This window comes from Tursiops truncatus, chromosome 13 (assembly GCF_011762595.2).
Source record: "Tursiops truncatus isolate mTurTru1 chromosome 13, mTurTru1.mat.Y, whole genome shotgun sequence".
Classification (NCBI taxonomy): Eukaryota; Metazoa; Chordata; class Mammalia; order Artiodactyla; family Delphinidae; genus Tursiops; species Tursiops truncatus.
In genome coordinates, this window is record NC_047046.1 from 37105089 (window position 1) to 37119074 (window position 13986).

Below are 13986 nucleotides of genomic sequence, written 5' to 3' on the forward strand. Positions count from 1 at the left end.
CCTATATGTGAGAGAGCGGGGAAGTTATGGTTGATTTTTTATGTATAAATGAGACCAATATAGTTTCTTTTAATAGGAAAAGAAAAAGAGGTGAAAAAAGCATAATTTTTAAAGAGAAAAGATGTCCACAAGCGTTCTTGCCAGCATGAGAGCTCAGACCCAGGGTCCTCCATAGCCTTTACTGACTTGTCCCTCCCGGGCAGGAGGTCCCAGGAAGTGAGTCCTGGACAGATGTAGTCACAGGAGAGAACCCTGGCCTCAGTCAGCACGGAGCTGCCTTCAAGGCCGAGTGTTTCCAGACAGATTTCCCACCCATTGCTTCAGATGTGCACACCTGAAGCAGACTGTTCTCCACACTGGAGTCAGACCACCACCGCCCGAATTTCTGTGGAAGGCACCAAATTTTAGTAAACTTCCTGCAGTGGCCTCAGTTTGAGCAAGGAGAATCCACATCCTCTAGATGAATGTATTAGTGTTGCTTGCGCTTCTGTTAGAGCTGTGAAAGATGAGCCCATCCTTAACATTTGTTAAATGTGTTTGCTTTGTGATGCGAACAGTCCATGGTTTTCAGCAACCATCTCAGTAGAACAGAGGTTTAATGCAGATAATGATACGAGAGTCGCTGACTTACTCTTCAGATGTCTTTAATCCAAGAGCACCAACCATCAAGGACTGAGGAGCACTCTGTCTTCTCACAGTTCTAGGGACTGAGCACCTGAACTGGAATCAGTCTGCATGCCATTAACAAAAGCCCTAGAGAACACAGAAAGTGTGGATCAGCCCTAAATGCTGTATGTGAGAGCCAGTGCGAATCATCTGAGGGCTGCGTCACAGAGACCAAGCAGATCCTAAGAACATGTTTTAAATACTTTCAAAACATCTTTCTCCTAAGATCTGACTGATAGTAAAACTGTGCCTCTACAACTATCCTGTGAAATGATGTGAGAATTTTAATATTGAAGCAGTGGCTATACCAAACAAAAGTCGATCAAAATTTTTTATAATAAATTCATTGCTTTAGGGCTAAGTTGATGACTTGGTTTGATTATTTTGGCCTTTTACACATAGACTGAGTGTTTTATAGACTGAGCAAAGGATAGAAGGATCTTTCCCATACAGTTTGTTACTTTACTTGTTCATCTGAAATAACACAATAAAGTCTTTTTTAAGTAGAACACCAAAAATAAGTAATTGATGGTAATGCTGACCCAAATGCAGATTAACTTTGAAATTAGTTATGAAAAATGTAGTCTATCACAAGTCAATGGTAAGAAATTTAATGTTTATGAAAAGTGTTTTCATGTAGTTTAACATTTTACATGTAAGTATTAAGCCATTTGCAAATTCATTTCATTTTTAATAGAGTTATGCTGTGAATTCAAGATACTTTCTATACTTGACAATGATCAAAAGGCATTTTTTAAAAAAATTCTGTAAGTCAGAGTCTTATTCCTTAGGAACAATGAATTAGCAAGGTTTGGTTTTGAAGCTGACATATGGACACTTTACAAAGTGAACAGGAAAATGATTTGGGAACGTGATTTAAACTTTCAGATCTATGGCTCTGTCAATCAAAATGGGTTTGCTCTTTTCAGAAATTAAGCTCAGTATATAGATTAACAGTCATTCTATCGTGTGCTATTAGTTATGACAACCATAGAAGACATATTTGGGGCAATTTTTAAAGGCATGTACCTTTTGTATTTAAAATTATTTTCATTAATGCCCACATTAGATTGTTTGTGGTGCTTGCGTGTCTTAATTTATTTACACCAAAACTAAACAAGAATTAAATCCCCTTTAATAGTTGTCTGTGCTGTGAATGCCCTGGCCCCCCACCTGCTTAACAAGGACCTCGGGGACATTGTTGGTGATTTCAGAGGCTTCTACAGACAGCTCACGAGCGACAGCCAGCTCAGATGGGTAAGGCACCTGTTTTGTAAAACACTTCTATAAATAACTCAGGTCTCATGTCCTTTGATTGCAGCATTTGTGAAAATAGAGACAGGTTTACAATTTTAAGGTAAAACATTTTATTCAGATAAATTAGGGCTTGAACCATTTGGACAATCAGTATTTTGAGGTAATCTGTTCCTTTCTGTAAGACTTGAATCTGGACATATTTGGATCCTGAGAGCTATCTCTGCCCTTATGGACCTCATCTCTGCTCCCTGGATGGGGAGAAGTGGTCTAGACTCTCTAGAGGATAAAGTGCTGAATGGGCAACATTTTTTTTTTTTTTTTTTTTTGTGGTACGCGGGCCTCTCACTGTTGTGGCCTCTCCCGTTGTGGAGCTCCGGACGCGCAGGCTCAGCGGCCATGGCTCACAGGTCCAGCCACTCCGCGGCATGTGGGATCCTCCCGGACCGGGGCACGAACCCGTGTCCCCTGCATCGGCAGGCGGACTCTCAACCATTGCACCACCAGGGAAGCCCATGGGCAACCATTTTAAGGGAGACATAATGTGAGTAGAATTGAAGTTGTGGGAGGCACTTATTAAGGACAAACGTAAGAGAAGAACAAAGGTTAAGAAGAGAAAGACCAGAGCACCTTTATGTGTATAGGGCTATATTTGAAACCTAAGTTCAAAGCATGAAGAAAATGAGGTTCTAGAGAGAGGATTTTATCACAGTAAGGTCAGTCTAGCAGCAGAGACCTTGCCGATGTCTCCTGACATCAGCTCTGTCTTTTCCTAAGTGCTCAGTCTCCTGTCCATGCACAGAGAAAGGCTTATTGTCCACATTGCCTCGAATTTCATTCTTAACTTCTGCCAACCAAGTGAAACTTGCTTTTAAAGCATCCCCTCGAAGGAGTTCCCACTGGTCGAATCTGGGACAATTCAAGCATCAAGAGAAATGTGGTGGTGATGTGTACAAGTCACTGAATAACCTAAGACTCCATGAGTCTGTTCAGATAGCAAACAACCAACCAACAAGGGAAACTTTGTCATTACAATCGAATACACACTAATATAACAGGAATGGTAACATTAGAAAACCACCATATTACAACCATACCTGTAATTGACTGAGGCAAGAATCACCAATGGATGGTAAAACTTGGGGGCAATATTAATCTCCTTACTTAGAAAGGGAAATGGTAACCACACAGTGGGGAAGCCTAAAGGATACATCTTACCCAAGTGCTAAAAGATAATAGCCCTAACAAAAAAATGTGGTGGCAACGTTGCAATCTAATCATGATGGGGCTGCAGACCAACCCAGGTGGAGGAACATTGTGTAAGTCAACTGGCCTGTACTCTTTGAGAATATTGATATCATTTTTAAAAAGAAGAAAATTTGCTCCAGATAAAGAGAGACTAAAGTGAAATGTCAGCTAAATCTAATATGTGAATACAAGAAAGAACATTATTGGGACAGTTGGTGAAATTTGATTATAGACTGTCTTTGTAGGTAATAGTATTCTATCAATGTTATATTCCCTGAATTTGATCCTTGTTCTATGGTCATGTAAGAGAATGTCCTTGTTTTTAGGAGCTACATTCTGAAGTATTTAGGGTTAAAGGGGCATGATATTTGCAACTTACTCTCAAATGACTCAGTAAAATAAGTTTATATAATATATTTTATTTTTCTGTACATATGTGTATGTGTGTATATATGTATATACAAAGAGAGAGACAGAGAAATATATAGGAGTTCTTTGTACTATTCTTGCAAATCTTCTATAGGTTAGAAACTATTGAAAAAGAGCTTATCCTCTAAGTGAGTTTCCATCGCTGCCTTTTAATTCATGAAACATGTCCCTGGCTAGAAGACCTAAATATCTTTTTCTTTTCTAAGAAGTGCTGGTGTGTTTTGCTTCCTAACCAGATCGGTCCCGAGAAGGGTGTGGTGCATCTGGCCACGTCGGCCGTTCTCAATGCCGTGTGGGACCTGTGGGCCAAGCAGGAGGGAAAGGTAATCCTCCAGGCAGCACCTCTGTGACCCTGCAGCACAGACACTTCCTCTATGAGCAAAGGCAAACGCACAGCAGGCTCCCAAGTGACATATGGAGAATTGTTCGATTATTCGTCTCCGCTGAGAGGTACTGGCCACAGTCAGGTTGTTGTTGGAGTAGGTTAGAAAGGGCTGAGCAAGAAGGGGTAGCAGAGGCGAGGGGCTGGGAGGCAGGTGTTAGTCTGATAGTGGGAATTCGCCACTAGTGCATTTACTGTCAGAAAACAAGTGGGTACTTAACACGTTTTGGGTACTTCACACATTTTACAAATCTTTTCTTTTCTTCAAGCCTCTGTGGAAGTTACTTGTTGACATGGTAAGTAAATTCTTTAATATTCTCATTGTTTCTGTAAATGAAATGGATTTCATGGATTACTTGCCTTTTGATAATCAGTAAATACATTCAGCACTGCCTCTGGATCAATCACTATAGTGCTGATCAAACAAAACCCAGTAAAGTCTAATATTCTTTTTTTTTTTTTGGCTGCGTCGGGTCTTTAGTTGTGGCACACGGGATCTTTCTTTGCCGCGCGCGGGCTCTTCATTGCGGCATGTGGGCTTCTCTCTAGTTGTGACGTGTGGGTTTTTTCTCTCTCCAGTTGTGGCGTGTGGGTCTTTTCTCTCTCCAGTTGTGGCGTGCGGGCTTCTCTCTAGTTGTGGCTCATGGGCTCCAGAGCGCGTGGGCTCAGTAGTTGTGGCACACAGGCTTAGTTGCCCTGCAGCATGTGGGATCTTATTTCCTCAACTAGGGATTAAACCCACGTCCCCTGCATTGCAGGATGGATTCTATACCACTGGACCACCAGGGAAGTCCCAAGTCTAATATTCTTTTTCTGGTATTTGAAGTAACAAAGAGCTGTGCTCACACAGGCAGGGAGGTCCGATGGTCCCACCTCCCCCACTGTGGCACTTGTTTCCACATGTAACACAAATTCTTGAGTTTCCGCTTCCTAACTGTGAAAAGGGGATAATCATAACTTCTCTAGAAATTCCGTAGAATTGGTTTAAAGACCAATTGAGAAAAGTGCTTTACAAACTCTGACGAGCAAGATGTTATTATTGAAATATTATCTGGTCACTTTGACTCCAAGAGCAAATGGCAGATCAGACTCTTGAGCAAGGAGCCCACAGTGAATTCTAAAGATGTGCCCCTGCCGTTTCCTTTCTCCCTGACCTGTTGATATCAGGGATGAGCACCTGGCTGCCAAGGAGGAAAAAACTCTGGGCAGGTTAAGGGGAGTGAACTTCAGACTCAGGCAGACCTGGCTTTGAATCTGGACTCCACCACTTCCTGGCTGTGTGACCTTGAGCATGCTGCTTAACCTCTCTGAGCATCATCTTGCTTGGGGTAATGCCTTAGATGGTTGCTGAAAATCTGGTGGTTAACAAACGAAGGTCCTGGGACTTCCCTGGTGGTGCAATGGTTAAGAATCCGCATGCCAGTACAGGGGACACGGGTTCAAGCCCTAGTCCAGGAAGATCCCACATGCCTCAGAGTAACTAAGCCTGTGTGCCACAACTACTGAGCCTGCACTCTGGAGCCCACGAGCCACAACTACTGAGCCCGTGTGCCCTAGAGCCTGTGCTCTGCAACAAGAGAAACCACCGCAATGAGAAGCCTGCGCACCGCAACGAAGAGTAGCCCCCACTCGCCGCAGGTAGAGAAAGCCCGCGTGCAGCAATGAAGACCCAACGCAGCCAAAAATAAAATAAATAAACAAATTTACTAAAAAAAAAAAAGAAAAAACAAAGAACCATGGCCTTGAAGACTGTTGGGCCGGCAGACGTTGTCTCTTCTCTGGAGGAAAGTGAAAATGAGAGGCTGTAACATCATCTCTCTGACATGGTTGCGGGTGGCATGGGGGCGCCATCTGAAGGGGAAGGACGTGGACCTTTTGAGCCACCTGCAGGCTCAAGGTTGGCCTCTGAGAGGGATGTTGGAGGTGGCCCCCAGAACTGAATGATTTGGGGCCACTAGGAAGGTGCCTGAAATCCCACCTGTGGACTTTTCATTCTTTTGGATCCTGTTCCGTTTCAATGCCAGTGGTCTTAAAAGAAGCAGAATCTCGGCATTGAGAGCTTTTATGATATTTAAGGTTACAGCGGAGTACTATTGGTCACAGTACAACCTGCTTCCAAACTGACTGACTTAGATTGGGGTGGGGAGGTCTCGCCAGAGACCCAGCCTAGAATGTGGGCCTCCCCAGTGAGGCCAAAGCCCCGACTTCGGGGAGGGAGGAGAAGGGGACCCAAAGGTCCTTTCCCGGTCAGAATAAGCCCATGTCCAGCAGATTCTTAGAAACATAATCCACTTGTGAATTGATGTGGGCCTTTCCTACCTGCTCTCTTGCTGCCAGGACCCCAGGAAGCTGGTATCCTGCCTAGATTTTAGGTACATCACTGACGTCCTGACAGAGGAGGAAGCCTATGGTGAGTCATCCCCAGGAGCTGGGAGCTTTCTGGTCCATTCTTATATGGAAGCAACAGGGCCGAGTGCTTTGTTGTCTAAAAGAGTGATAATGCTTTTTATTTTTTCCAGAAATTCTGCAGAAAGGTCAAGTTGGGAAAAAAGAGCGAGGTGGGTTGTGAGGAAATTCTCTTCATTATTTTTGCTATCATTGTGCACTTTTGAGTGTCCCCGTCCTTGAGTGTCCAGGGGTTCGCATCATCCCCCTGCAGCAGGCCCACGGACAGACGGTTGAGTCTAGATGCAGCGGCCTCCTGGTGTGACCTCTTAGGTCAGAGTTCACTTCGGCCACTGCTGGGAGCAAGGCTGTTTTTAGGGTTACACCACACGCCACGGGCAAGGCCTTGGCCAGCAGGGCGTCCCAGAGGGTATCCCAGGACCTGGGTGTGACATCCTTGGGATCCGCACCGCCTCCAGGTGCCTGTGCAGGGCGGGCAGGAGAACAGCTGGATTCTCCATGGGCAGCGCCTTAGCCACGGGCAAGTCTAAAGCTGAAGGTCCCGCAAACACAAAATGTTGACGAGCGTTGTGTTTCCACAGAAGAACAAATGCTGGCGCACGGCTACCCCGCCTACACCACGTCGTGCGCCTGGCTGGGCTACTCGGACACCACGCTGAAGCAGGTGGGCGCTTGAACCTGGTTTTCTAGACAGGCTTTCTGGAGGGACATCATGTTTTCCTCTTAGCCTTTCTGAATCGTTAAGGATCCCAGGCCTTGCCCTGGAGGTCCTTGGATGTGAGCAAAAGGAAAGCCGTTTCCGTTGTGGACGCTGGGCCCGTGAGCTGGTGAGCCCCACCTCGGCCCTGGAGGGGGAAGCTGATTCCCGGGCAGAGGCAGCAGCATAACATGGTGCAATGTGAGCCCTAACCGTGCTCTGCCTCAGTTTCCTCACTGCGAAGTGGGGAAATAATAGCTGTCCGGGGTGGAGGGGGTTGAGGATTCCGATGAATGCTGCCGTGGTGTGATGCTCGCAGCACATGGTGGCACCTGGTGGGTGGTCAGCGCCTGCCTGCTTTACTGCCCTTTCCCATCACCCTGTGCTCACCTGCCGCTGAGAGCGAGAGAGAGGGGAGACTAGCTTCTGTTCGTTACTCTTTTATCCACTCTTCCTGTGGATACCACAGAACATCCTGGCTTTAAAAAGAGGGACAGAAATGCTCCATTCCCCAACCAGGAATGTTGTGACCATTAATGAAATGGTTCCCATAGAGATGAGGAAAGAAAGTCACCAAGCGGTCATGCTCTGTTGGCTAAGCTGTTTCTGCTCTGAATTTCAACACATGGTGGTTCTTCTGGTTCATGGTACAGCCGTAGCATTTGTGAAGCCAAATCAGAGATGACCAAGGTGCTGCTTAGATCTAGGAGTGTGTGTGTGGTGATGGCTCTGCTCCTCTCCCCACAGCTCTGCAGCAAGGCGCTGGAGGACGGCTGGACCAGGTAACTTATTTGGGTGAACTTGACTCTCCAGTTAGCGAGAGAGGCTGGTCGGTGGAGAGGAGCCAGGATCCAAAAGTACCAAGGAGGCCAGGATTCGCCCGGGGCAGTCTGGTGTGTAAGGACACACCAGGGAAATTTCAGCTGAAGCTCTTTCTCCAAAGACGAGTTATGAGTCTAGTTAGAATCGTGGAACATCAGAGTTGAAAAAGATAATTGATTTCCAGCCCCGATCTAGAAATCTACTCTTTACTATAGTAACAAGCGTTGATTCAGCTTCTATGTGAAAACCTCCAGAGGCAGCAAGCTTGTGCGTTGTTGGAAGGCTCTCAGTGTTGGAAGAGCTTCAATGTAGCAGACCCTTTGCTTCCCTATAACTTCCAGCCACTGGTCGCAATAATTATCTTCGGAGTTCTTCTCCCAAGAGTCTGGCCCCCCTCTTCCCCAGGCCACCTCCTCTCCAGACCAAGCCTCTGCCTTCTCTTCTCCTTCTCCCTCATGGTTATGGACCCCTGGGCATCCTGGGGTTTCCTTGGGGTAAACTACGGTGGGCAGTGGCCCCGAATCCCGAAGCTGTGCAGGACACAGGGACCATCACCTTTTGATCTGGTCACTGAGCCCATCCATGCGGCTCAAGGTGGACATTGTGCCTGTGAGCCGTCACCAGGCTCTCTGCGCGACAGTCTGGCCACCCGCCTCCTGTCGCTCCAGGTGTGGTCTGTGGAGCAGCAGCACTAGCGTGCCCTGCTGCTCGCGGTAGATTTAGAAAACCATTTGTATAGGTTGCTTAATAAGTAAGGACCAAAAACAAGATCTCCCATCAACTTTAAAAAACAAGTGCAGAATCTTGGGCCTCACCCCAGACCTGCTGCATCAGAATCTGCATTCTAACAAGATCCCTGGGTGATCTGCATACCCACTGAACTGTGAGAGGCACTGAGTTATGGTTGAATCCTCAGCTAAGTAAAGGGTTGGGGACTGAGAACTTGATGGAGGCAGCATGAAGCAGTGGAGAGGCTTGGGATGTGGTGGATTTGGAATCAACATCATGCCTTTTCCTTTCATCTCCTGCAGTGCCTGCCTGCTGTGTGACCATGGGCAAATTGTTCAACCTCTCTGAACCTCATTTTCTCTCTATAAAATGGGAATCATAATATCTCATGGTTTTCAAGGTTGCTGTCTCTGAAAAGGACCAGCACAGCCAGGATTGGTAGCAGGTGCTCAGTGAGTGCTGGCACCTTCCCTCCCTCCATGTGCCCAGGAAAGGCTGGAGCAGACACCGCTAGGAGTCAGAGAAGGCCGAGGAGAGATTCCTAGGCCCCTGAGCATGGGAAGCCCAGCATCCAGAAGCTAAGGCTTCCACCCAGGATAGAAAGGTCATCTTTAGTGTGTTTGGTGTTGAGCACAGGGGAGAGAACAGCACAGGCTGTGAGAGGGGCTTTTTTGTTAGCACAGCGGGTGGGCGTTGTGGAGAGGAGGACCTTGGGCCATCCTGGCTCCAAAGCGGCAGCCTGATGTCCGTGTGTAGGACAGAGAGGCTGGTGAGTGAGGCAGAGGATGCCAACTCACCCGCCAAGTCTGACTATGCCTTTTCCGTTCTTAACTCTTCTTCATGGCACAGCAAAAAACTCAGTTAATGTTATTAAAGATCTAGCTGCTCTGTCCATTGCTGGACTTCAGGACAGTAGGTAATTTAGAGTTACTGCCCCGATACTGAGTAAAAAGATACACTTACAGGGTTATTTTTGAGTGGCTTGTCTGAAGATTGATTGGGAAAGGGCAAGAGTTTACTAGAAAATGTGACCTGTGAATTATTGACAGAAACAGTTACTTCTGCAGAAAAGCCACGTGTCTTTGCCAAGTCAGGGGACAGATCTAAATTATGAGACCAAACTTATTTTATAGGTTTAAGGTAAAAGTTGGTGCTGATCTCCAGGATGACATCCGTAGATGCCGACTCATCAGAAACATGATCGGCCCTGAGAAGACGCTGGTAAGTAACCTCCCTGCCACTGAGAAGTAAGCAGCTGTATGTGAGAAGCCTTGTCCAGGGCCAAAATACAACTTGTTTCAAGCAAGGATTAAAGAACATTGGGAACTTTAACACCGTATGTCAGAAGTACAGCTTTGAGCTCTTGGAGTAGGCGAATTGTTTAAAAAAACAAAAAACTGAGGGGGCTGATTGATAGTTTTTTATTCTGCGGAACTAAGTAAGATCAGGTTTAGGGATTGTTCCTTTGTGCTAGGACAGATGCGCCTGAGCAAACAGGTCTCCCATTGGCGCCCCAGGTGTGTCAACCATTCAACCCCCCCCCTTCTTAAATCCGCCAACCCGCCTTCAGGTAGGTGGGTCTCAGGGAGCCATTGCTCAAGAAATGCTGGAACTTTTGCCGAGATAAATGTTAAATATCAGTCATTCCTACCTATTTTTATAAAACATTTCTTCCTATGTGTAAAATATTTTCATAAAATAGTCACAATAAGATGTTTTTATATCTTTTTTGGAGGCATGTTTCATATATTAAAATAGAAGTTTGAGTCCTGGACCTAAGATCAAAAGTCCCACTATTTATACATGAATTAATGTTACTTTTGTCTTGTGAGGTCATGCTCATCTAAATAATTTATGACAGGAATAGATTCTGGGCGCACTATCCTCTGGTTCCCACAGAGTCCCACAAGGGACCTCTTGCCACTCAGCACATTCTACTAAAGAATTCCATCTCTGTGTCTGGCTTCTCCAAGTGTGATGATATCGGGGATGGAGGGGCCCTTTCTTGTCTCTGCACACCCTGGCTTCCTGGCAGTCTCACTGCACACAGAGGGCCCAGGCCTTAGAGTGAGAGGCCTGGATTTGAACTCGCCATTTACTTACTGTCCTTGAGCAAGTTACTTCTCTGCTTATGTGTTCTTGTCTGTAAGATGGGTTAATGTGAACTGCCTCATAGAGTTATTATAAATATTAAATGGAACAAAATCCATTAAATGCCTAGTGGAGTAGATGCCTAATTAATGGTAGAGTTTGGGTTTATTATTGTGCCAAACACATAGTAGGTAATAGCCAATAAGTGACTATTGAACAAACTCGGTATTAACTGTGCATGATTCAGAATGTGATAAAACAGTTCCTACAAATGATGAACCCTGCAAGACAAATGTATTTGGGTGGTTTCTAAATGTAGATCAGGCTGGAGCTCCAGGGCCAGCAAGCACTTCTGGACCTCACAGTGGCTCCCTGAGCAGCTTGCATCTCCTGAGACAGTATCTGGAGCCAGAGTTCGTCTTGGTGGCTGCTCTTGGGGTCCCTTTGTTATGGGTGTGTGCTGGGCCCCAGCAGTCAGGGGCACCAAGTGGCAGCGTTTCCTCCCTGGGAGCCACAGCCTGCAGCAAGGTCAGCAGCGGGCACACCTCCCCATGAAGGGTCTCTCCCTCCTTTCAGATGATGGGCACACCTCCCCATGAAGGGTCTCTCCCTCCTTTCAGATGATGGATGCCAACCAGCGCTGGGATGTGCCTGAGGCCGTGGAGTGGATGGCGAAGCTGGCGGAGTTCAAGCCCCTGTGGATTGAGGAGCCCACCTCCCCTGATGACATTCTGGGGCATGCCACCATTTCCAAGGTAAAAAACCTGCTGCTGCTGCTAGAGTGGTGGTCACAGATCCTAAGATTGCTGGGCTTATTCCCTTTCACAGTTCTATTTATTTTAGAGAAACTAAATTGCTACCAGTTGAAAGGCTACCAGCAATCCAAAGGTTAACAGACCTGATTCCCATACTTTGTAAATACAGAAATCTGACTGATACTCAAATATTTTACTCACCCAGATTGAAACAAAGTGTAGATTCCTCTGGCTGATTCACAAGCAAAGGTTTGCTTAGCTAATGTCAAGTTCAGGCCTCCCCATGAGAAGGCTGCCCATCCGTTTCCACAGAGCCCTTTAACCAGGGCGCTTCCTGGGCAAACTCACCTGAATTTGGGCCGGCTTCTCTCCCTTTCATATGTAAGAATATGTGAGAAATATCCTGTCTCTCAGGGAGTCTCCCATTAGCCGGGTTCACAGCACAGATCTATAAGCCAGAGCGCCAGGTGGGTCACTCATAGGAGAAAGTGTAACTTCTGGGAGCCCTATATTTTTGCATCCTCTGACAGAGCGAGCTCCATGAGCAGCCCTATTTAAACCAAAGGCTGCCAGATGGGTGAGAAATCAGGGAGGTACTGGTTGTGGGATGGAACACGTGCTGGCGTCAGACAGAGATGGCCCAGTGTACCTCCCCCACCCGCTCTACCACTTTCTGTGGCTCCTTAAACTTCACACGGCTCGACGGCAGGGCTGTTTCCTTCTTCAGCTCTAAATAGCTGAACAGCTCTAAATATTTTTAAACATTAGGAGTCTCAGTTCAAAAACTTAGGAAAATAACATCAGGTTGCCTTATATTTTACAGGCACTGGTCCCCCTGGGAATTGGCGTTGCCACCGGAGAACAGGTAAGAGATGTCTCCTCAGGGTCAGCACACACTGGCCACCGACTGGGGACACTGGCATACGCTAGGCTCCATCACCTGTGTTGTTGTTCTGAGTTGGGAGATTTTCTTCATCTTAGAAATTGGGTCACCTTAGACCACTTCATTGTCTGGAGTAAGACATATATATAGTCGAGTTTGCATGTTCTTTTACAATTCCTATGACTAAGGTCATTTATCTTTTTCAACGTAGCTCCTCGGAATTTACAAGGCAGCAATTTAAAGCTGCAGGGGCCTAATGTGCACCATGTGGTTTTAAGAAAGCCAGCTTCCAAACTGGGTAAACATGATTGCGTTCCCTTTTTGTGCTTATAAACGAAGCACAAGTGCCTGCCAAAGCCCGCGGCAGGCGGCCCACGAGTAGAGCTCTGTGAGGGAACAGATTCTCGGCTTTCCCAGCAAAAGGAGCAGTGCCGTTCTACCACGCTTCTGTTTTGTCGCCCGTGCCACCTGCTCATCGCCATCCCCTTATTTCATCCTGATGCTTTATCTCCCACTTAGAGGTGGCGGTTATGCACTGATAGATGGTGAGTGGTGTGACTTTTACATGACACACACGTGGTTCCGCCAGCAAATCTGTAACAAAGTGATCAGAAGGTCCCTGCCTGGCTTGTCAGGGCTCACCTCATGCCAAGTGAGAACAAAAAATGAATACAGTCCGGGCTTCCAGGAGGCCACCAATGAGAGACTTGGAATGGGGGCAGTGCCAGGTATACAGATCCTGAAGGCCGAGGCTGACTCTTCTGTTGGTGTATTTTAATTCTATTTCCAGTGCCACAATAGAGTGATATTTAAGCAACTCCTACAGGCAAAAGCCCTGCAGTTTCTCCAGATCGACAGCTGCAGGCTGGGGAGTGTAAATGAGAACCTCTCAGTGCTGCTGATGGCCAAAAAGTTTGACAGTAAGGGCACCGCGGGGTCGCGGACCAAACACCATTTCCCTGCCTGGTTCCCTCTGGAGTTTCCCATTTTGACTTTTTTCTAACTCTCAGTTAGGCTTAATCAGGGAATCTTTGATGATTTTCATTCCTAACTATTAACGATTTAATCACCTGCAGGCAAAAGAAAAGCCACAGGTTCTCCTTCACTTCTCCCTCGCTGCCCTACTTAGCACTCAGTGGAAATCTGTCTTCACTTTTAGTTCCTGTGTGCCCGCATGCTGGTGGAGTTGGCCTCTGTGAACTGGTGCAGCACCTGATTATATTTGACTTCATATCAGTCTCTGCAAGCCTCAAAGACAGGTCAGTGATGTGGCATTAACTTCAGTACTGTCTCTCACTCCAGGCCAGACCCCTGGCCACTGGCACATCCCATAACTCAAAGGCAGTTTGAGCCCCACTACTGAATAGTCTTTTTTCTTCTAGAGGGTGGTTTCCTGGTAGCTGACTTACTGTTTTCTAGGTACATAAGGGGGATGGGGAGAGTCTGCAACCAAATGGAAACCAGAAACAGCTCCTGTTTCTGATTTTCTAAAGCCCCGCTTTCATATGTATACTCTCTGCTTCTGTCCAATTTCTTCCCAACACTGGAGTCTTCAGGATCTGGCTGCATCTTTTAGTTCCGTCTTATTTCTCAGCATGTGCCAGGTGAGCTTTAAATTAGGACA

At 46.4% G+C, this 13986-nt stretch overlaps 1 protein-coding gene across 4 annotated transcripts in view; it reads left to right on the forward strand.

Annotated features, from left to right (window-relative positions):
• Positions 1-13986, forward strand: part of ENOSF1 (enolase superfamily member 1) — a 33307-nt gene that overhangs the window by 15830 nt on the left and 3491 nt on the right. The window contains exons 3-14 of one of the 4 annotated variants that reach the window (XM_019930569.3): positions 1808-1923; positions 3834-3920; positions 4249-4275; positions 6317-6389; positions 6499-6537; positions 6967-7049; positions 7830-7864; positions 9767-9854; positions 11345-11479; positions 12303-12344; positions 13153-13282; positions 13522-13621. In XM_019930569.3, coding sequence (XP_019786128.1) covers positions 1808-1923; positions 3834-3920; positions 4249-4275; positions 6317-6389; positions 6499-6537; positions 6967-7049; positions 7830-7864; positions 9767-9854; positions 11345-11479; positions 12303-12344; positions 13153-13282; positions 13522-13621 — 955 coding nt within the window. Of the gene's footprint in view, positions 1-1807; positions 1924-1945; positions 2465-3833; positions 4048-4248; positions 4276-6316; positions 6390-6498; positions 6538-6966; positions 7050-7829; positions 7865-9766; positions 9855-11344; positions 11480-12302; positions 12345-13152; positions 13283-13521; positions 13622-13986 lie in introns of those variants that run through there. The other 3 variants (XM_019930568.3, XM_019930567.3, XM_073790567.1) reach the window with 3 other exon arrangements.